This window comes from Lates calcarifer, linkage group LG5 (genome assembly GCF_001640805.2).
Source record: "Lates calcarifer isolate ASB-BC8 linkage group LG5, TLL_Latcal_v3, whole genome shotgun sequence".
NCBI classification, from domain to species: Eukaryota; Metazoa; Chordata; class Actinopteri; family Centropomidae; genus Lates; species Lates calcarifer.
Window position 1 is genome coordinate 20,602,340 of NC_066837.1, and position 23,662 is coordinate 20,626,001.

Sequence of the window (23,662 nt, forward strand, 5' to 3'; positions counted from 1 at the left end):
TATTTTTAAAGGAAATCCGGTTTTTACGTTTTTAATCCGGCTTTTACGTTGAACTACAAGAACGGAAGTCCTCCCACATCCTGGATGTGCAACGCAGCATATTAACAGTTCCGGTCGGCGTTCTTAGATACAACCCACCGTTACCACCTCGTCCAGTTTTCTGCGAAATTATTACTTTCACTGGTTTTTCGTTTCTTTTTTGCGAACAAAATGCCTTTAAAGTTTGAGCTGTGTCCTGGGAGAATGATCGGAGGTAACCATCCGTGCTTCATCATTGCTGAAATTGGACAAAACCACCAGGGAGACATTGAGATTGCTAAGCAAATGATCAAGATGGCAAAGGTAGTAAAAACCACACGCAAGACAACGTATTAGTTTATTTTGACTGTCTTTCTTCTCCCTATATCTTGAACAGATTGCACATACACACACACACACACACAGAGAGAGAGAGAGAGAGGACCGTGCTAACGCCAGGACATGACGTTTTATTCAGAACTCCACTAAAAATCGACCTAGTTCAGTGTCTTGCTCGCGAAACCTTCATCTGAATCATTCATTTGAATAAAGTCTAAATAAAGCTAGAGTGTGCCTTAAACGTAAAGCTTGAATTAATAGTTCAGATTATAATGTGCAAAGTTAAGGACCAGCTGTATCAACTGGCTCTGAGGGAGTTTTGGAGGAAGACGTGGAATCACGTTAAACAGTTAAATTGACAGATTTGTGAATGGAGTATTGCATGCAAATTCTTGCCTGGCACATAGTGGCCCTACTAGACCACTGTATTTGTACTGAAGCCACTGTACATGCCAATTTTTGTTTATTCAGTTCAACACTATAATATAGCCAATATCTGATTTTCACCTTGAATTAATAGTTCAGATTATAACGAATATGATGCAGCCTTCATAAGACAAATAATAATTATGTCATCTGCCTTCAGTTCAGTAAAATGGAGTGCAGCATTGGTTGAGAAACTGAGATTGCAGATGTACATGATAAACATAAAAATAGTAACACATCTTTTCAGAAGCAAAACCAAAGACTTCAGTCCTCCCGTATAGTTTAAGTAGTGCGTCATTTGACAGGTATGTCTTTTATTAACAATCTCCCAAGACATTTCCTAAAAATAATTATGTAATTTTGTAACACTTATAGGGAAAATGCAAAGTTCAGAGTTGTTGTGTAATTATGTTAAGTTTGTGAGGAAGTTTCTTGAAAGTTCTACTCTTTTAAACCTTAGTGAATGTATTAATTCATCATAAATTTCCTATTGCAAGCTTAACAGTTATATATCAGTTGCTTTTTGGGACATGAGTGGAGTCTAGAAGACCCTTAAAATAAATCATTACTGTTTCAATATGATTTACAAGCTTCACCTCCTGTATTAGCACTCCCTTACTGTATATCCGCCTTCACAGGACTGTGGTGCTGACTGTGCCAAATTCCAAAAGAGTGAATTAGAGCACAAATTTAACAAGCGAGCCTTGGAGCGTCCATACACCACCAAAAACTCCTGGGGGAAAACATACGGTGAACACAAACGCCATCTGGAGTTCAGTCACGAGCAGTACAGGGAACTGCAGAAATATGCTGAGGAGGTGGGGATCTTCTTCACTGCCTCAGGGATGGATGAGGTAAGAAAGAGAGCGAGGTTTGAATGACATTTCAGTTAGGTTTACGTTTAAGTTTAACCATAACTTTCTCTGTCTTTAGATGGCAGTGGAGTTTCTCCATGAGCTCAATGTGCCTTTCTTCAAAGTGGGATCTGGAGACACCAACAACTTCCCCTATCTGGAGAAGACTGCCAAGAAGGGTGAGCCGTCGTGACTGGAAAAATGTTTAAAGTATGAGATTTAGTCATTAGATGTATTTTATATGTAAAAAGCAAGCAAGTTAAGTTAGTGTTAATAGTAGGATTAAAGGAAGATAATGTAATGTAATGTAATATACATTAAAACTTGTGCCCTTTGTGATCTTTGGACAATATGTGCGAAAAATAGTAAAAGATTAAATACTCACGCCTTTAAAAAATTAATTACGACAAAAAAAGGTAATGATATGAGCTTTAAAAATGTAATTCTTTTGGGTGTGGACTATTAAAATATGGAATAGCAAGGGTGATTATTATTCAGCCTGCTCTGCTTTTATATTGCTGTATGAACTGCTTGGACTCTCTGAGAGCAAAATAAGTGCTGCCATAGCATCTTGCCTTCTGCTCATGTTAGAGATGTTTATCACACTGTTGCCCTCTCGTGTGTCCCAGGACGTCCCATGGTAGTGTCCAGTGGGATGCAGACGATGGAGACGATGCGTCAGGTCTACAAGATTGTGAAAGAGCACAACCAGAACTTCGCCATCCTGCAGTGCACAAGCGCCTACCCTCTGGAAGCTGAAGACGTCAACCTCCGAGTGATCACAGTAAATAGAAAAGAACATGGTTTTACTCCTTTATAAAATGTTGGTGTGGAAAACAATTGCTTTTTAAAATAGATTCTTAAAACAAGTTTTGCCCACTTTCATGGGCGTAGAGGCACTAGAGAGCCGCTATGGGACTGAGCAATTACCGCAATTATCGTGGGACTCTCCAAGTAAAGAGATATACCGTCTTCACATTACAAAGTCATCCACCTGCTTAGTTTCCCCAGTATTTAAAATGTATGGTTTCCAATCTGAATCTGACAAAGTCTATAATTTAGTTAAAGCATGCTGTATTTTTTTCATTCAGATTTCACTGAGGTCAGTTGTCAGCATTTACAGCTGTAACGGCAAAATTACTGCAATTTATTTTTATTAATGTTCACAAACTGTAGCTACAACCTGATTATGAAAATATGGGCATCATAACGAATGTCACTTGTCTCACCCACAACAGGAATATCAAAAAGAATTTCCTGATATTCCCATCGGGTATTCCGGCCACGAGTCTGGGATCAGTATTTCTGTGGCGGCCGTAGCTCTCGGGGCAAAGGTCCTTGAGCGTCACGTAACTTTGGACAAGACGTGGAAAGGAAGTGACCACGAAGCCTCGCTGGTGCCCTCTGAGCTGGCCGAGCTGGTCCGCTCCGTCCGACTGGTGGAGAGGGCGCTAGGCAGCGGCCTCAAGCAGATGTTACCCTGCGAAAAGCCATGCCATGATAAGGTTAGATATCCTTTGTCTTCAAGAAAACACACAATAAATTTTTCTTCGCTCTTCCCTCTTATAGAAAATAGAAGAAAACTTAAGAGTAAAACAATAGTAATGTCACTCCCCTCTTTCTTTTTACCAGTTGGGTAAGTCAGTGGTGGCCAAAGTAAAGATCCCTAAAGGAACCGTCCTGACTCTGGACATGCTGACAGTAAAGGTGGCTGAGCCCATGGGTGTCCCAGCTGAGAACATCTTCCAGCTGGTCGGTAAAACCATGTTGGAAGACGTGGAGGAGGACGAGAGTGTAACACCAGGGGTGGTGGACAGCTATGGCAAAAAGGCAAAATGCTGAGGAGGGAAGAGAGGTTTGAAATGGGTAAAAAATAAGGTACTTGATTTAAGAGGACATTGAATCGTTGCCTCTGGAGATAATTCTGACACACACAGGAGTGTGATGGTCACTTTTTTTGTCTTAGCTCTCCATTGCCAAAGTATTTTTTAATTTCCTAAAAGCCTCCTTAATGTGATGCACTAACTTTTTGGCAAACAGGCTCTTCAACAGACCTACCTTTCTACCATTATCTACCATTACCTACCATTATCTTACAAGAGGCTCCGTAGTCGTTTGATCAGCACTGGTGTGGTGTTTTTGAAGGTGGCACCAAAGCCAGATGTTACTGTTCACTAAACGTACTTTGCACTATAGTTTTAGCACGCACACCAGAGATTAAATGAATAGTGAACACACAGAGGTTAAGCTGCTCCCGGTCATCTCATCACACAACAGTGGCATCACAGATCCTGTGTGCCCAGAAGTCAGTGTATTCTTTTTGTACCTGCTCATTGAGCTGTCAGGATTGTCAGCTAGTACCAGAATGATTCTATAGTCACTGAAATTTCTGGTAGTGAATCAAGCGGGCTTTGTGCAGTTGTCTAACCTTGCTTTTGTCATAAACCAGATGTTTCTGTCTTCAATCTGGCACCAACAATGTCCACTAACCATAACTTAAAGATAAAGGATGTTACGCTCATTAACATGTGAAAAACTATTGAGACTCTGTTGAGAAATCTGCAATGATCCAAAAAGATGAAGCCTCCAAATAAAATATCGATATTGCCAAAATCTCTCTGCAACATTGCTGTGGTGTTTGACTGGTGTTAATCATGCATAGAAGTACTACTTATTCCCATGACGGGCTCTTTACATGTAGTTAATGTTTTCTGTATAGCAGTATTATGGTTATTTACAGAGTCCATGATGCTAAATGCAGATTTCTCCCGTTATTATCTCTATTAGATTTTCATCTAACTATAATGAAACATGGTCATGACAGTTGGGTGCAGTGTGTTCGATAAAACTGAAATGGTCCTAGTCAAGATCAGATCCAAAAATAGAAACCAAAGTGTATATTTAGGCCATGATGTTTTGGACGTGGATCACCGCAGACCTAGCTCACCAACGTGTCCAGAATCAGCGATGGATTCTGAACATGGATAATCTAAACACATTTCATCATCTGCAGATGGTGTTTGTAGAGAATCAGTTACTCACAGATTCCGACTATGTTGGTGACGAGTTAGCCTGGTTTTCTACAACCACCATCTGCATGTTATGAAATGTGTTTGTTATTACAGGTGCGAATATTACATGGATTTTGTTTTGGCTGTCTTAACAGTGCACACAGAGCACTGAATGCTGGATGATAACAGTCCATTGTCTGTTCCAGCTCCCTGCAAGTAAGTTTACATTTTGCTATGTTGAGAAAAGAAGTTGTTATCACTTCTTTGGACCACATATACAGGTACTGGTAATATTGTTAATAATGTTTGAACCTCTAGGTGGAGCTGTTCATCTAATATCCTTATTATCTCAAGCTGGATTTAGACAAGCAAGCTTGTCAACCCATCTCTGTCTGTTCCAGCGTTAAAGGCAGTTGCCAGTGTTACAATGAGCTGTCAATGACATTTCTTATCTGAAATAATGTCCAAAACATGACAAACTCCACATCCCATTTCACAAACAATGACATATCTTTTTAGCAGGGGCCACTAAGCCCGTGGTAATCCTGCTCTCTGCATTTGAGAATCAGAGGATTTTCCCAAGATTATGCAAAGTTGTCTGTCTGGCACGAGTCTTAGGTTGCTGGCGGTAGAGGGTGGGGCCACATAAAGCTAATGAGCTACATGGGTCATGCTCTTACCAGCCATCTCAGCTACTGATATCATGATCCTCATCACAGTGTAACAGAACACTACCTGTAAAAAAAAAAAAAAGTATCAACATGTACTGAAATATCAAAACAAATATTGTAATAATATTACAATATGTCAGGATTTAGTACATATCTGTTAGGGTTTCATGGTTTTACAGTGCACTTAACATACTTTATATAATGTACTACCAAACCAGCATTTGCATTTCTATTGTAGTGTCAAAGCTAAAACATTATGTCTCAAAATATAATCAATATAGCATTAATCGATCACTAACCACTGCTGTACTTATCGAGGTATATAAGATTAGCAGCCAAACATTGTTATATTAGAATGACATAATAATCTGATCTTACATGTTCAGTTGTCATAACAGTGTCATATATTGATAATAGCAAGCTCAGCAGTAAAGGTTATTGAGTAAAACAAACAAACAAAGAGAACAAAAACAAATACATTCATTTAGAACACTGATGAATAATGAATTAAAAAAGAAATGTAAAATTTTACACTGTAAACTTCCAATCAGTTGATAAAATAAATTGAACTTAATTTACTTAGTTTATTTATTTACTCTCCCTCGCTCATTTTATTTTTCAGCTCCCTTGTTTCTAAAGTCATGGCCCTCCATGTTAATGTTGAAGCTAATATTAACTTAATCAGCCAGCTACAGCTAATAAATCTAGCGGTGGTCGTTGTTGCTGCCAAAATCAACGGCTGCAGACTCGAAATAAGAAACCCGAATATCAAGGAGTCAGTGTTTAAAAGAATTTCAAGTGGTAAATCTGCCACTGTTATCACTCTCAATTGCAGTTGTGCTTGACAACAGGGCTGGCTTACCAAAGTGGCAACGTAGCATGGAAACCAGGTTTTGGTCATTTATAAAGGGGTCCTAATATAGAGTGAGAACTTTGATATTTTAATTGACTAAACATTCCCAACTCAAGGTGCCTTTATACATTTTTTCCCAGAGGTTTTAAATATCATCACATCTTCAATTTAATTAATTAATTAATTATCATCAATTTTATTTTGAGATTTCCATGTATCAAAAGTGATATTTGTGCTTATGCAGTGCATATTCCTGAATTAATCTGAGGTGTTAGGACCCAACACCAAATTGTTGTCCCAGGTCCCCCTGATATGTGAAGCTAGGCACCCTTAACAGGTGTGGCAACAGTAACTAAGTAACAGGTAGAGTCATTACCTAACTAACAGTAATGGTAACTAAGGGGGCAGGGCTTCTTGAATGGTAACTTTCCCTGAGAAGAGGTAAATTCTTTGACTCTGCTCGTGGACACGTTGTATAGCGCTCACAGATTACCTGGGCTGTCCCTGTTCACAGATAAAGGGTCTCTTTCTAACTCATATATAACTTAGCAGCTATTTCAGGCAGGAGCTTTATCCAGTAAGCTGCTGCTGATCCCAGCTTCACAGAGGAACATGAACCTATGTCTTTTACTTTTCACTGCCTGACCTAGCAGTGAAAATGACCTAGCCATTACTCTGCTTGATACAGTGTGCAAAAAATAGAGACTGAATTATTTAATGGACTATGCAAATTACTCTCTAATGCAAAATCAAGGTTTGTTTGTGTATATGACCAAAGTTTGGCTAATGTTCCTGTTCACTCCCTTTAGGTGACATATTTGTATGATAACACCAGCTTTTCCTGATAGATCTTATATACGAGTTTTGTAAACTTAACCTGAAACAGCTACCAAAGGTCTGCTGAGGTTTCCTCTGCATACCATGAGACTTGTATTTCAAGTTCTGCAGGCGATGTACCGCAGCCTACCTAGAAGCAGGTTTAGGTTAGCTTGGTTGGTTATGTAACAAGTTTAGCCTTTTCAGGACATAGCCCTTAATATAACAGCTATGGCCCAAATAAAGAATCCTTACTGAGGTCAAAATCCTCTGCACCAAACCAAGTGTCACCTCAGGCCGTGGCATTGGCTTGTTATTCCACATTGTGGAAATATACAGACAGTACTAAATATAGAGAGGACACAACACCTTTTATCAAAGTCATTTTGGCACAGTTTGTATTTTCTCTCTTATTTAAAGAATCCAGAGACCACTTGAACAGACAATGGGCAGCCAGAGAAAATCCTGAAACTTCAATATCCTATGAACACAATTTTAGCAAAAATCACACTCCTGTTTCGTAAAGGTCTTCAGCATTTTAGGTGGTCATGGCTGGGTGAGGAAACAGATCGGCTGTAAGCCATTACAACCAACATTTTGCCTGCAAGGGAAAGTTAGCAGTCCACTCCATTAAGTGTGTTCCAGTTTAATTGGATAGGAACAGTTGGAGGTGAGAAACAGTCGGCAGGACTGGTTGGATTTATTCCCAGCAGGGAATGTGTCACTAATGAAGGAAGTCAATTGGAATAATTTGTCACATTGTAACATCACTGACTGCCAAAATCTCCATCTTTTCAATACATTGTTTTTGCATTGAGTCATTAATTAAATTTAAAAATAAATTCAAATTTTTTTATAATTTCTAATTGTCCCTTTTATAACAGTATTTTTACACACACAGACACTTTCTCTGTGACACACACAAATAGACATTGCACCTGTGGAGGGAGAGGTGAAACTGCGTTAGGAACACGCTACGTAACAGAACAGATCACATCATTTGAACTCACCTCCAGGTGGCTATTGAAGCTTACTGTTCTCACGTGTAAACCCTGACCTGACTTGAAATGTGTGCACGCACACACAACCACCTCAATCCAGATTCCACATTTACTCCCCTTATTAAAAATAATTTTGGGATATTTTTGTACATTAGTCATTTTACTCCTTTTGGTAAATTAAGGGGGAGGGCTTCTTAATATATATCCACTAATACTGTGAATCTGCGGTTCTGTGTCTCAGGGCCTGTCTGTGTGTGGGTCCAAATGAGCAAGTGTCAGTGTACAGGCTTTATTGTTGTGCTATAAATGAAGGATGCAGGATTGTCTCTTGAGAGCAGGTGTCACTCCCAGAGCCAATTATAGACATACGGGAAATGAAAGACAGAAGGCATGGTGACGTCTGGTTGACAACTGGCTGTTTATTACTAAAATGTTAAGTGGAAACAAGGAATTGGAAAGAAGTGGCTATAATCTATGTAATATACAGATTATTGATGTAATCTAAATAATATGCCAGAATGAAGATGTGCAAATGTAAAGTTTGATTTAAAACTGTATTTTGTGCCTCTTTCACTCTGTTTGATACTCTAATTCAAAAGTTCTAAAACTATAATGCATATAAATAACATGCAGCATCTCTTCAGAACACCACAGTGTGCTTCATCGTGGAGCCATTGGGATGGTTTTCAAGGGCTTTATGCACAGCACCATGATCTGATGGCACAACAGGCTTCAACGCTATCGAGCTCTAAGCTCATTGTGTAAGACCCATTTTCTTGGGTGTGGAGATGGGAAGAAATGAGACATGACACTAGGGGAAGGTGGGAACCAGTAAGGAGGAGGAGGAGGAGGAGGAGGAAGGAAGGAAGATAGACTGTGATAGACAGCACTGATCGTCGTTCTTAGACAGTGACATGCAGGGAGAGAGAGGACAGGGAAGGAGGAGAAAGGTAATAGGAGGGAGGCAGTGTCAAACAGGGGAGGAACATAGAGGGCAAGGGAGGAGTCCTCGGTCCTTGGCTTTTGACCCAATGTCTTGGAGCTCCACCTCTGCTGAGGGAGGAAAATCTCACTGAGGATTTACTGTTGTGGACCTTCAGACTGAGCACTGAGCCATCGGGACCCTTCTCCTTCTGGATTCAATTTACTGGAATATTCATCCAGAGACTCTGGAACTGCCTACCCACTTGAGTCCTTCCTGCTCAACGGGAAATATCCAAAAGTGGTATGAGAACAAAATGATGCTTATATGCTTTTCATGTGTTGCTGCAGTTTGTCTTTGGTCTAATATTCTTATAGAGTCCAGAGTGTCTCTTGAAGAGCTGCTGTTATAGCACAGTTGGATTTGAAATTCTAAAATAAATGTTTTACAATGACTGACATTGGTGTTTGATAGCAGATTAAGACTGTTATATTTAGGATTTGTATAAGAATAAGTTCCAACATTGTAGTTTGTCCCAGTGTAGTTGTTTCATAATTGAATAACCGGTGTGAAAGTTACCTTCTAATTTGTCATTTATTTTCTTGTTATCAACTTTTTGACTTTGTGCAGTGGCATCAGTGTGCAGGGCCTGAGGCTAATCTAAGTATATCTTCTCAGGGATTAAATAGCTTCCTAATGAGCTTTCACTAATGTCCAAGCTTCACTTCGAGAAGAGCTCTCACTGCAGGTTCTCAGCACAATGTCAGGAAGGCCACATCACTGTAACAGAACTGTTGCTATTTTATACTGCTGCTATGATTACCAATTTGTACATACTGTAATTCTGACTGCTATAAAACACAGATTTAAGAAAAAAAACTCTAAAACCTAAAAAAAAAATGTTTATGTAAGATATTTTGACATGAATTGTTCACATTGACATAAACACTGACCGCAGCTGCAGATCGGACATTGTTCCATCATCAGTGTAGTCTGTGTAAAAAGAATATTCTGCCCAAAAATGACAATTTGTCTGAGCGTTGACCTTAAAGTTAGCTTAGCTTAGTTAAAATTTGTCAGCAGCAGATCCAAATATAGACATCACAGTTCACAAGACCTCAGTAGCATAATCATGAGCCATTATTTGTAAATGACAGTTCAGTTGTTCGAAAAAAGTTTAAATATTCAATTAATGATTTATTAAGTCTGTTTTTCTGGAGCTTCATTTGAGATTTGTGTTTTGTGGCTTGCTAAAAAATCACATTTATATAGGTGTTTTTAAGTTGCCTCTAACAAACAGTGATGGAACAATTATTCAGAACCTTTACTTAAGTAAAAGTATCAATACTACATTTTAGTGTTGCAGCAGTTGAGGGAGTGCTAATTTGAGCTATGATCTGTTGGGTGGTCTATATATATAACATTTTTCCAAATCATATTCATAATGTTTTGTATGTAAAGTCTTCATCTGTGAGGAAACTAGCAACAGTTGTTAGACAAATGTAGTGGTGTAAAAAGTACAATATTTATCACTGAGATTTTGGATTGTAACGGTAGAAAGTAGCAGAAAGTGCACTTGGTTTCTTTCCACTACTGTTAACAAGGCTTCGAACACTCATGCTCATAAAGAGGTTTAACGTAATGTATTCTCTATTGATGTTATACTCTGATCTAGGATGTGTGGTCATTGTTTATTTGCCCCCTTGCATTAAAACCTGTTTTACTCTCTTCTCTGTTATCTAGTGACTAATATGAGGAAGCCTTTGAATGGGCTAGATCCAGGAATCAGACTGCAGGGCTTCCGTTGTGTTTAGACCGGGGAGCAGCATGCAAACAAATCGGTGAACCGCCGCGGCCTGTCAAACCCCTGCTCTCATAGCCACCGGCACCATCAAACCAGCTTTGGGGGGGCTTCTAGACACCCTCCATACTGCCTGAAAACCTGCACCAGACACCATGGATTTCATGCTACCCATAAGAAGTCAAGACATGATGGCTTCCTCCAGCTCTGCTCCTCTTCTGGGCCCTCACAGCAGCTGCACCAGGCACCACTACCATGGCATCAAGAGAAAGCTGCGGTCTGGACGGATTTTGGGCTTCGTCATCAGCCTGGTGGTGGTCTGCACAGTCTGTTCATGGAGTGCCTTGTCGCTGGCTTTGACAGTGGCCACAGAGCTGGAAGCGGCCACCGAAGGCTCAGCAGAGGCAGCAGTGCCTCAAAGAACTCTTCTGCAGTACCACAACCTCTCAGCCGTGCCGGAGGACACACCGGTGGCCATGAAATCATCCGACATAGAGATGAATCACGGGGACTACCCAACAGACTACTTCAGTGTGGAGGAGAGACGTCAGGGCTATGTGGTGCTTCATATGTTTGGCATGTTGTACATGTTCATAGCCTTAGCCATTGTCTGCGATGAGTTCTTTGTCCCTGCGCTCACTGTCATCACAGAGAAACTGGAGATCTCTGATGATGTAGCAGGAGCCACCTTCATGGCAGCAGGTGGCTCAGCCCCAGAGCTCTTCACCTCTGTCATAGGAGTCTTCATCTCCCACAGTAATGTAGGTATTGGTACCATCGTGGGCTCTGCCGTATTCAACATCCTGTTTGTGATCGGGATGTGCGCCCTTTTCTCCAAAGAGGTGTTGAACCTCACCTGGTGGCCTCTGTTCAGAGACGTCTCGTTCTATATCATTGGTTTGCTCATGCTCATCTATTTCTTTCTGGATAATCAAATCACGTTGGGGGAAAGTATCGGTCTGCTGTTGTGCTACACCTGCTATGTGATATTCATGAAGTTCAATGCCAAAGTAGAACTTCTCATCAAGAGCAAGCTGGGCAGCAACCAGGTGGACGAGCTGGAGGCTGCACCAAAGGTGAGCCTCATCCATCCATCCGTGCACCCACCCACCCATCCAAGTATCCATCCATCCATTTTTCCCTAACCCTTATTCCTTTGATGTACCCACCTCATTGATAGCACCATCCACTGAATGGAACCCATCCTTCACCTCACCCTGGGCACCGACAGCTGAATCTTAGGTTCATCCCTCCATCCATTTACCCCATTGTTCTCATTCACTGACCCTCCATCCACTACTATTCACTGATCCTCATCCCCATCAGAAACAACCATCAAGAGTATGTCTTTGTTGAAAACAAGGCTACTGATCCTGAGAATAGTAGTTCTTCTTTTTCTGGGACTCTGAGAGAGTGTTGAAGGAGTTGTTGAACAGACAGCACTCTGTCAAGCAGCCAAGCCATCCTGAATTCCCCTGTGGGAAGGATATAAAGATTTGTCTTAACCTCCCACCTGTGTTGTTCATACAGTGCCAGACTGCAGTCTCTTCATGCTGACTAAGTCTAAGTACAGGCTTCATCTACAGTCACCACTTTTAGTAACCAAGTCCAGACCAGAGTCAAACAAGGCTCTCAGAATAGGGCTAATGTAACAGAGCTGGTTGGTAAAATGCCCCTACTTCAACTGGATTAAAATACAAAGAAATTTTGTGTAAGAGTGCTTTTGATGTGTTAGTTAGCCTAGTTAGATAATAAAGTCTATATATAGTCACATTTATCAAACATACACTATATCGCCAAAAGTATTCACTCACCCATCCACGTAAAATCACAGAGCAGGGTCAACGGAAGTTGAGGCGGATAGTGCACAGAGGTCGCCAACTTTCTGCAGAGTCAATAGCTACCCACCTCCAAACTTCACGTGGCCTTCAGATTAGCTCAAGAACAGTGCGTAGAGAGCTTCATGGAATGGCATCCAAGCCTTACATCACAAAGTGCAATGCAAAGCGTCAGATGCAGTGGTGTAAAGCACACTGACACTTGACTAGACACTGGACACTAGAGCAGTGTAGATGTGTTCTCTGGAGTGACGAATCACATTTCTCTGTCTGGCAATCCGATGGACGAGTCTGGGTTTGGCGGTTGCCAGGAGAACGGTACTTGCCTGACTGCATTGTGCCAAGTGTGAAGTTTGGTGGAGGGGGGATTATGGTATGGGGTTGTTTTTCAGGGGCTGGGCTCGGCCCCTTAGTTCCAGTGATAGCATACCAAGTCATTTTGGACAATTTCATGCTCCCAACTTTGTGGGGACAGTTTGGGGATGGCCCCTTCCCATTCCAACATGACTGCGCACCAGTGCACAAAGCAAGGTCCATAAAGACATGGATGAGCAAGTTTAGTGTGGAAGAACTTGACTGGCCTGCACAGAATCCTGACCTGAACCCTATAGAACACCTTTTGGATGAATTAGAGCAGAGACTGCGAGCCAGGCCTTCTCATCCAACATCAGTGTCTGACCTCACAAATGCGCTTCTGGAAGAATGGTCAAAAATTCCCATAAACACAGTCCTAAACCTTGTGGAAAGCCTTCCCAGAAGAGTTGAAGCTGTTATAGCTGCAAAGGATGGGCCAAAATCATATTACACCCTATGGATTAAGAATGGGATATCACTCAAGTTCATCTGCATGTGAAGGTAGATGAGCGAATTCTTTTGGCAATATAGTATATCTTTCGCTATTACTGAACATTATGACTCTATGAAGATAATTTCATGCTAGTGCACCAGGGAAACACATTATAGCTTTGCCATATGGTTTATTAAATCTTGATATGAAGTATCAGAGCACAGCATTCTAGGCAAATAATATATTCCAAATGACAATTTAAAAAGAGCTGAGATGGATTCTAACCAATGGATGACATCCTGTGTGATAAAATCAATGGATAACTAAAAGCAAAAACAAAATGTGAAGTTAGTCCCCCCAAAAAATAATTCAACATCTCTCCAACCTCATCAGCATGCTCCGCATTGTTGTTATGGCAATGGGTCTTCTGGAGGTCAGCTGTAGCTCTGAGTGTTGCTTGTCCTGTATTTCAACTCATTCGCGGTAATCATGATTTCAGAACATTTGTTCTTCATCCCAACATGGATTACACACATATTACATAAGCCTCTGTGTTTAGGAAAACCTAGAACAGCATGAGATAGATGAAACTATTCTGACTTTTCAGAATTAAAAATAACCAGAATTTGTCACTCTGGAAATCAAAGGTTATTGACAGTTCTTTAGTTAGGCTCCTGCACAGTGTGATTTGTACAGACAGGATGTTAATGTAATGGCAACACACTCGCATTACCAGTCACTTCAATCATCACTAAAGCAATCACTTCCAGGTATCTGGGAAGAGATGATGGGAAAGTATAATTATGAGATTTGCTTGGAGCGCTCATTGTGCTGCTGCTTGGTGCTGAGTATATAAATAACACATGCATCCTCATGACAGAGCTTTCTGGGGGAGGGCGGGCTTTTTACATTTCTTTCTCTATCTGTTGTATGTTCTGTCCATGTGTGCAGTTGGAGTCAGATCTGTTGCTCTCTGATGTTGTAATCTCATACGGCGCACAGGTGACAAAATGTTAAAAATACTGTAGGCTGATCTTAGACCAGCTTGCCTGTAGCTTAGACCAGCATCATCCATCACCAGTTCTTCAGGGGCGTATACAGTGCAGTGCCACTTTTGTTTCTCCAGGAATATTAATTAATTACACATTACGTCATAGGCCTATCAAATGAGGTCTTGTTCTCAGAATGTAAACAGAACAAACTGTTAAGATATGACACTGGTTGAAAACACTTCACAGAATGGTGCAACTATTTTGCATTGCAGTGATTTAGGCAAGCAGAAGTTTTAGGCAACAGATGAGCTCATGATCATCAGCCTCCAGTATGACTGTTATTTGCTTTAAAGCTCCACCCTTTAACTCCATCCTTTAACTGCTTTTCCATTTTTTCTAATTATAAATTTGTTACAATTAATGCTGATGAGGACTGTATTTAATATTTTCTTAATTCATTGTAGCGTGTTCACTAAGAGTCAGTCACTGACTGAAACTGAAATTTATTTCCCCAGGCCCAAAGTGTATCATCTGAACTGCATACTAGCGTATCCCCAGTTTGATCCACGTTTTTGAATTTCATGTTCTTCGTCTGTCTCATCGACCTGTGAGCTCATACGCGTGTGTGCTAATGAAGTTCTGTCAGTATCAGTATTGTTGAAGAAGCCCTGTTTGACATTTGTGCCCTTCTGGGAATCAGCTGTTCTTTGGGCCTCCTCCCCTCAACCCAAGAACAGCTTTTCTCTTTCTGTCGTCCAGCACTTGATCTCCCACTGCCTTGCCCTTGTGTGTCTGTAGCTCCTAAATAATCCCCAGGGGTTAATGCTCTCCAATCCCATTAGAGCCGCTAATAATAGTCAGATGCTCCTTGGGGGAGCAGGAATCAGCAGATCACAGAGAGAAAAGATTGAATGCTCCTTTGTCAGCCAGGAGTCATGCTCATAGCTTGGCGTGGTTTTTATTTTTGTGTATAACTGTGGATGTTTCAGATGGTTTTGTGTGTTTTAGATGTTGCATACAGTGTCTGTGTAGAAGGGGGGGGGGGTGATCTGCTGGTTTGCTTGATGATGGCACTGAAGACTGTCAATCCTCTCTGATCCCCTTATCAACTGCTTACCTGCAGTGACGACAGCAAACACACGGCCCAGCCCACTCTCACTCCGCTCCTCTGCAGAGAGCTCACAAAATTCACAAATTCCTCTTGTAATCATGAATTTCTGTCCTGCATAAATCACAGTGCAAGCAATGTTGCAGCATCACTTTAAACTGATTGATTTCACAGTTGCAACTGTTTTGCATCAGTTTCTCAACAGGACTGACTTTGTATTTTTATTTTCATATCAATGTTGTCTTTATTGAATTTGGCTATACTAAAACATGGCAGTGGAAAGCTGTTTGTTTTTTTCTTTTAATTTCTCAACCATAAATTTCATGTTATATAACTGGGAAGATACAGTATATATCATTGTTAAATTCCTGCTGACTGTAGTGGAACTTTGATTTATTTAGCATGGATTTTCTGATAGGTGAGTGTGATAGAGAAATGTTTGACAGCACGGTGACCTGTGAAAGTTGGTGCAGGACCTCATATACATTGGTGTGTGAAGCTCGGCAGCCGTTTAATCCTGGCTAAGTCCCACAGCTCGGACAGTCAGGTGGACACTGGGGGGAGAGAGAAAGAGAGAGAGAGAGAGACAGAGAGAGAGAGAGAGGGAGAAGAAATGTGGATGTGTTAGAATTTTTAAATGGTGATCTGATTGTGCCTCGCTGTTGACAGCAACAACGATAGCTGTGATGAAGGGAAAGTCTGGTGTAAATCTACTGGTTTGTGCTCAGCACTCTTCATCTTGGCACTCATCCAGCGTCTGGAGGAGGGATGAGACCACTGAACTAGAACAGCAGCTCAGTCCAACGTGAACAGATCGTTTAGTGAAGCTTTCTTCTTTAAATGGATCATCCTCAAATCTCAAACAGCTTGTTGTTACAACATGAACGAGTCATGATCTGCTTGTAATAACAGCAGGAAGATTTTGTATTTAAGTATTATTTGTGTTAGTTTGCAAAAATCTCTTCAAGAAAGTTTTGAATGTTGAAGACATTTTGCCTCTAAGTTTAAAATTGCTTCATAATTTTCAGCTGTTAAACATAGAAATGGCCAGTGTTTAACTAAGCTGTTAAGACAAATTCTTTAGTGACATAGAGGAACTCCTTAACACTCAATATCACAATATTGATACACGTGCACAAGAGAGCATCTTTTTTACTCATCCTTCCACACCGCCTTACATTATCAGTTCGTAAAAAGAGATGTACATTATAAGTCAAACAAAAGGAACTGAGCAGATTAATTCTCTGTAAAACCAGGAAAATGCATCAAACATTGAACTCAGAAAATAACTAGATATGAATGAAATCATGTGGCTTCATAATATATTTAATTTGTTGCTGCAGTCTGCTGAAATGACAAACAAAAAAGGTTAGGATCAGGAGGATGTTGACCAGTTTTGTGACTACTTTTTGGTGATCAGTCATTAATGATTCATGCAAGAAACAGGAGGAGAGGCCGCAGCTCCACCAGAGGACCAACAGAGCCTCGCAGATACATTGAAGCGGAGAAAAGGGAAAGATGGAAGATAGAAACATGTAGCATCTCTAAAGACATTACAATATGCCATGCAAAATGCAAATATTTTACAAAAAATACACTTGATTATGTAAGTATACTGAGAAAAAGGCAGTTAACTATTGTAAAATTATGTCCAAACAGGCAAGGTTTTATTGATTTCAGCATGATGAGAGTTCTTTGTTGAGTTAAAATTTTTGTGGTTGTGGAATGTAATACATGTCCTGAAACAAACAAACATGAAAATCATCTAAACTGGGTTTTCACACAAAGAGCAGTTGTTAAAAGCCAGTTTCAGTCACAGCAGATTCTACAGCAGCTTTTGTCTTTTGTCATCATGTTGCTCTCAGGAGCCATGTGAGCATTAGACACCATGATCTAATGTCAAGCTGGCCTCTACTATTAGCGCAGATGCCACGCTGCTATGGCATCAGATGGGCAATACAGACAGATACATGGCCTCTTTTTCCTTCCTGTCATTCTTGTTTTTTTTTTCTTTCTAAATAACAGGGGGTGACACCTGTTTAAAAACAAAAATCAAACCCTGGCTTTGGCCTCGCTTCAGCCATAACAGTAGCAGGTGTCTTGTCAGATGCGAACTAAGGGGATTATCTGCTCAAACTCTAAGGCCTCCATCATGAAAACGTGTCAACAACAAAACCCTCCACCTCTCTGCTTGGTGGTTGTCTGCGTTTGCTTTTCAAGTTTCTTGATTGCCTTTGTATGATACTGGTTCTCTGTAGTAGTGAATTAGGAAGTGTATAAAAAGAAAAGGAATAGTTACCTCATCTGTGTGATGTAACCATTTGTAAGTGGTGTAAGTTAAGTGCTATTTAAGGAAAAGACGAGGCACGCCAGCAAAATCTACCTCAGACAAAATAGTACCAGTGTAGCTCCTTACTGAGACAGATTTGAGTGGTGGACGCAGAAAATGACTCTTCTGTTGACTTGTTTTTGCTTTGGAATGTGATTCATATTAATATTGATAAAACATGACTGATTTGCCATGAAATATGAATTTAAATGATCTCGTACACCAACATTATCAGATGTGGGTACATTACCTGTGTATTCTTTCAACATTTCAACATCATTTAAGCTTTCTGAACTGGCCTAACCACCATTTTTACTTAATGTAGTCAATACTTTGAGTTTGTTTATTAAAAAAACTGTCAGTCATTTTGAGATAAACCTCAGATTTCAAACTTGGGCTAATTTTTTATTTTGTATACACTGTAATCTGCAGTTGGTTGTACCTTTAATCAATGCCATGGTGCTTCTCTCTTCTCTCACTGAAGAAGCACAGCTCTATGGCGCAATAGAGCTGTCACTCTGATAGTTTGTGTGGTAAAACAGACTGAGTGGGCTCTTTTATAAGCTTTAGTAAATCTATCCACAAAAATATCTACCCACACAACTTTATGTCCCCACCTGTTTTCTTGAACATTTCCAAATCCCTGACCCCCAACACTAAACCATTCCCACTGCTGACTTCACCACCTCTGTATTTTTCACAAACTAACACCACAGTTCTCTGTCTGTCTCAGCCGGTGGACTGTTAGTGTTTGTGTGTGTTTCTCTGTTTGGTGACACCACTGTGCTGTATATGTCCTCTGAAGAAATGGCTGGGGTTTACATTAGCGGAAGTCTTCCTCTGTGAGTGTGTGTACGTGTGTGTGTGTGCGATCCTTATCTTCATGTTGGAATAGGACCCAAAACCTCAGGCTCTGGTTTCCTCCCTCCAAATGTGAGAAGGGATAAAGAAGGAGACAATGGATCTATGCTATGTAATTTAAGTAAAGTAGTTCATTTTTCTAAAAGAGGAAGGGAAATACAGGATCAGCTGGTTAAGATGTTTTGAGGTCTTTTCATTGTCATATCATGGGTTGAACGTGACTCACCTTTCATACCAGTCCTTACCATTCTGTGCTGACAATATACCTATAATATAATATAATATAATATAATATAATATAATATAATATAATATAATATAATGATAAATTGAATAAATCACTTGTAAGCCAGCATAGTACATAATATCTGATTCAGACTCAGAGCCTGCCCCTTCTCTGCTCCTCCTGGTTTGAACTTTCTGTTGCTAAGATCTAGCATCCTTTTTTTCTACTTTATTTTCCCTCCTTTTAACTGCTTAGAAGCTCAAACATTTGGACGTTGTGAATGGTACTGATTTGAATCATTGCTCATGTCTGTTTTCATTAAGTGATTTTAGTTTTCCATGTTTATATATTAGCCCCTATGGCTCTGTAGTTTACTGAGCTGTATTGTAGCTGCATTTATCCCCTCATCCACCCTGCCATTGTAGTAATGCAATCCAATCCAACAGCAACACAAACTGAAAAACTGGTATCAAATGAACATGCCACATGTTTTTATTTAAGTGAATTTATTGCAGGCTTAGTATTTTGGATTGCATATAACATACATATTTGTGTTGCTGTGTCCACACCCTCCATCCAATACATTTCTGTATATTTAACTTATATTGTGTATACATTATGTTTTTTTTTTCTCTGTGTTTTTCCTCAAAGATAAATGCACCTGGAGATGATGAGAACAAGCTGATGGTAAGTTTGTTTTCTGTATGTAAACTTATCTGATCATGTAATAAGAAAGCATGTGTGTCTGTCTATATTTGCATTATATTGAATGTATCAGTCAACACAAAGTTGATAGAAAAGGGGTTGTTTAAGACGCTGATAAATGTTTACATTTTTACAGGCAAAACCCAGGCTGCAGAGAGAAGGCAGCTGTGCCTCTCTACACAACTCACTGATGAGAAACAGCATCTTCCAGCTCATGATACACACACTGGACCCCCTCAGTGATGAAGGTATGACAAACACACAAAGACAACACACTGGTGGATTATTGTAGATAAGTGCTGAGTGTGTTCTTTCATCCCACCATTTTCCAGTGCTCTGCCTTAATATCAGATGTCTCTTTCCTATGGTTGTGCCTCCTGCAAGTAGTTCTACCACAGTAAAACATTTCCCCCCACTGCACACAGCATGAACCCATTCTAACTAATCACAGACCTTCAGACTGCTTGAAATGTCCCATTTCCTCTATTTCAGGACGTTTCAAAGAGAAGGCGTCAATCCTTCACAAAATGGCCAAGCAGAAGTGTAAAGACGATGCTGCCAATGCCAACGGTGTAGGTGAGTAACACTGATAAATTGTATCATATGGGAGCCCACATGTCTCAACTGATAAATCAAGTGACAAATCAAATATCAAATAATAAAGAACTGTGGTTATTGATAGGTACAGTACACATATTTTAATCAGCAGATGGACAACGGGCAGGATGGAGAATAACAGTTTAATTAAATAATAAAATTGTGAAACAAAACTGAAGTTGCACTTTTAATGTTACATGTCACAAATCTTGATATAACCTTTATTATGCTAAAATGTGTGTACTGCTGTCAGTTACTTCCCTGATGTAATAGAAGATGTCAAAGTGGTGATAGCTGGTTGATTTAATCACTTAACCTCCTCCAGTTCTCGTGGTTTATGAAAAGTGAGCTCACTGCTAAAGGGGTGTTTTTGCAAAGTCAGATAAAATTCCTTATCTTATCATCAAATTGCATGTATTTAATATATATAATTTATTCATTTGTTTTATCAGCAAATGTACCATTTCTTTTTCACATGACCAATTGTCTGCAATGTCAAAGTTATATCTGACATTTGTCAATTTATTTATCAGCTTGACTGACTGACTTTATGTGGCATAAAAGGGCTTCCATATTACACTTGTAATCATGGGCTGAAAATTAACAAGCATATTTTGTGTCTCAACATAGGAGCCCCCTCCCAGACACAACCTTCAAGAAATGCAAATTGTACTAAGTTTCATCTTATCACTCACTGTCACTAGACCATCAATTTTTTTCTATTTCTAATTAACTCTGTTCTTACAAGAGTCTATTAATTTTTTTTTTTTTGCCTTTTTCTCTCCTCTTTTTCCTTCCTCAAGCTGATAAAAACATCCCCAACAGTACAAATGTCGCAGTGGAGGTCACGCCACCCATGAACGGTGTTGCAGGAGGAGACGAGGTACTTGCTTTTGTCTTTCAGTGTTATTGTAGAGTCTATGTATTGATAGGTTTATGTACAGTATAATTGATGAACTCTTCCTCAGGGTGGTGATGATGACGAGGATGAAGACCAGCCTCTGAGCTTGGCATGGCCCGACACCAACAGGAAAAGGCTCACCTACCTTGTCATCCTGCCCATTGTCCTTCCACTGTGGATCACACTGCCTGACGTCAGGAGAGAGGTGACCACGCAAACACACACACACACACACACACACACACAAAAGTACACTTATTGGGACAAGCAGCTCAGAGTGACAGACTGTTAATGTGCAGCGAAACATAAAAAACACAAAACTATGTATTTTCAAAGCATGCTCAGTCATTGCTGTTTCACTATATAGTATGTGTATAATATTTAGCACCATATAAGTGATAAATCAGGTGTATCAAGTTTTTAGCTTGGCAGAGACCAGAAACTGATTTATTGAGTGGTGTTTTTGTTTTTTGTTTTTTCCAGACCTCAGCAAGGTTCTTCCCCATGACTTTCCTTGGCTCCATCTGTTGGATTGCTTTCTTCTCCTACCTGATGGTGTGGTGGGCACACCAGGTACAAAACACAATCACTCATGCAACACAATCCTGAAGATATCCGTACATCAAAATGTGTATTTCTTTTAACCTCTGTCGTTGTTCATCATATCCCCCAACTCAGCTGTCTATTCCGGTGCATTATGTGCTATTTCTGAAGCCTCTCTTATCAGCAGTCAGGGTGTTGAATGTGTGACCAGGGAGGCTTATCCTGACTAATCTGCCTTGATCCACAGCCAGATCAACCTGTAATGCTCTATTTTAACAGCACAAATGCAAAGACAGAGGTCATGTGTGCAAGGTCACTGAGGAAGCGCACCATGCTTTCTTTCTGGAAATATTTGAAGTCTTGTCGCATAATTTTTTTATTATTATTTTGCCACAAAATGATCCACATAATAACTGTTGTGAGCATTCACCAACTCTGTTGTATAGGATGCGATCAGTACCATTAAGTAGAATAATCCTGCTTGTACAGCCAACTAGTGGTGACAGCATGTTCTCCCCACAACTTGTGCACCTATCACAGTGGTCAGGTGTGGTGTGTTCTACTTGTGAAGACACCTGACCTCACCCAGCAGTGATGGTTGGTGTTGATACCTTTCAACCCAAGATTGTAACAATATGCATAAACACATAAAACCCAGCATCTTTACTGTGTTTATGGTTTTCTGAGCTGTGCAGCTACAACAGCTGAAGCAACATATTCTCTTCCTTTCAGGTTGGAGAAACCTTCTGGATCACAGAGGAGATCATGGGTCTGACCATATTAGCAGCTGGCACTTCAATCCCAGACCTGATCACCAGTGTGATTGTAGCACGAAAAGGCCTCGGTGACATGGCTGTGTCCAGCTCTGTGGGCTCCAACATCTTTGATATCACTGTGGGGTGAGTCTGGCAAACAACAAAGAAAACATTAATTCTAATTGCTGTGTATAAAGGACAGTGTAATATCCATTTAGAAATGATCATAGTCAAAGGTAAGAGAAGACCCAAAATAACTTGTCACTCTTTTGCTTTCTCCTCCCTCCAGTCTGCCATTCCCCTGGCTCCTCTACAACATCATCAACGACTTCAAGCCGGTGGAGGTGAGCAGCAACGGCTTGTTCTGCGCCATCGTCCTCCTCTTCCTCATGCTCCTCTTTGTCATCATCTCCATCGCAGCTTGCAAGTGGAAAATGAGCAAGTTCCTGGGCTTCCTCATGTTCTTGCTCTACTTCGTGTTCCTCATTGTCAGTGTCATGCTGGAGGACAAAATCATCACCTGTCCCGTCACCGTCTGAGAGAGAGAGAGAGCGACTCCTGCCTACTCTCAGAAAGCTGAAGAACATAAACATGCTCACGTGCGCCGTGATTTACAACAAGATTACGAAAAAACACCATGATCGCACGGATACAAACTCATCATCTGTCTCACGCACACACATAGTAGAAAAGACACAGACACACGCTCACTGTCAAGCTGCACACACAGACGAAGCAAACACACACACACACACACACACACACACATGCTGTTAAAGGTGCATGACAGCCTTCCAGCAGTGGCAGGCAAGACAGTCCTTCATTAATGGACACAATGCCACCCAACAGGAGAGGCTCTTCTCAAATTATATCATGTGACTGCTTTCAGTACTTGCTATTGGTTAAAACCTGCTGAAAGGAACTGATGGACAAGTGATTCAGATGCCACTAAGATGCAAATTTTAGTTGAAGAGCATCAGATTTTTTTTTTTTTTTTTCAATCAAGGGACTGTGTTGCAGTATACAAAGTACCTCTACTACTAATGCAAGCAGCCATATTGTTTGGGGGCTGAAAGAGACTATTTTTTGTTTGCAGAGCTCTGGAGAGATACTGTATGTCATGGGGTAAAACTGGGGAAACACACCAGTGTGAAAGCTGCTTAACAGACCTTTAGATTTTAACTACACCCATTCCACCACCTGTATGGCTTTGTACTGTCATCAAAAGAGAAGCACTTAGTGTTGATACTTTGAGCGTGTTTTCCAAATACACTGCATTGCATTTCAGGTCATACATGGCAGACACTG

The 23,662-nt window shown here is 40.4% G+C and overlaps 2 protein-coding genes across 2 annotated transcripts; both read left to right on the plus strand.

Moving 5' to 3' along the window:
* Positions 1-86: 86 nt before the first annotated feature.
* LOC108885368 (sialic acid synthase) lies at positions 87-4,250 on the plus strand. The gene is made up of 6 exons (XM_018679688.2): positions 87-342; positions 1,422-1,637; positions 1,717-1,816; positions 2,267-2,421; positions 2,876-3,142; positions 3,270-4,250. Exons 1-6 carry the CDS (start codon positions 211-213, stop codon positions 3,477-3,479), a joined length of 1,080 nt encoding a protein of 359 aa, XP_018535204.1. The 5' UTR covers positions 87-210; the 3' UTR covers positions 3,480-4,250.
* A 6,576-nt stretch (positions 4,251-10,826) lies between these two features.
* slc24a2 (solute carrier family 24 member 2) lies at positions 10,827-23,116 on the plus strand. Its single transcript, XM_051070249.1, has 9 exons — positions 10,827-11,788; positions 19,505-19,540; positions 19,695-19,806; positions 20,051-20,134; positions 20,959-21,038; positions 21,124-21,261; positions 21,540-21,629; positions 22,332-22,498; positions 22,644-23,116. The coding sequence occupies exons 1-9, from the start codon at positions 10,868-10,870 to the stop codon at positions 22,891-22,893; spliced, it is 1,878 nt and encodes a 625-aa protein (XP_050926206.1). The 5' UTR covers positions 10,827-10,867; the 3' UTR covers positions 22,894-23,116.
* The last annotated feature ends 546 nt before the right edge of the window (positions 23,117-23,662 follow it).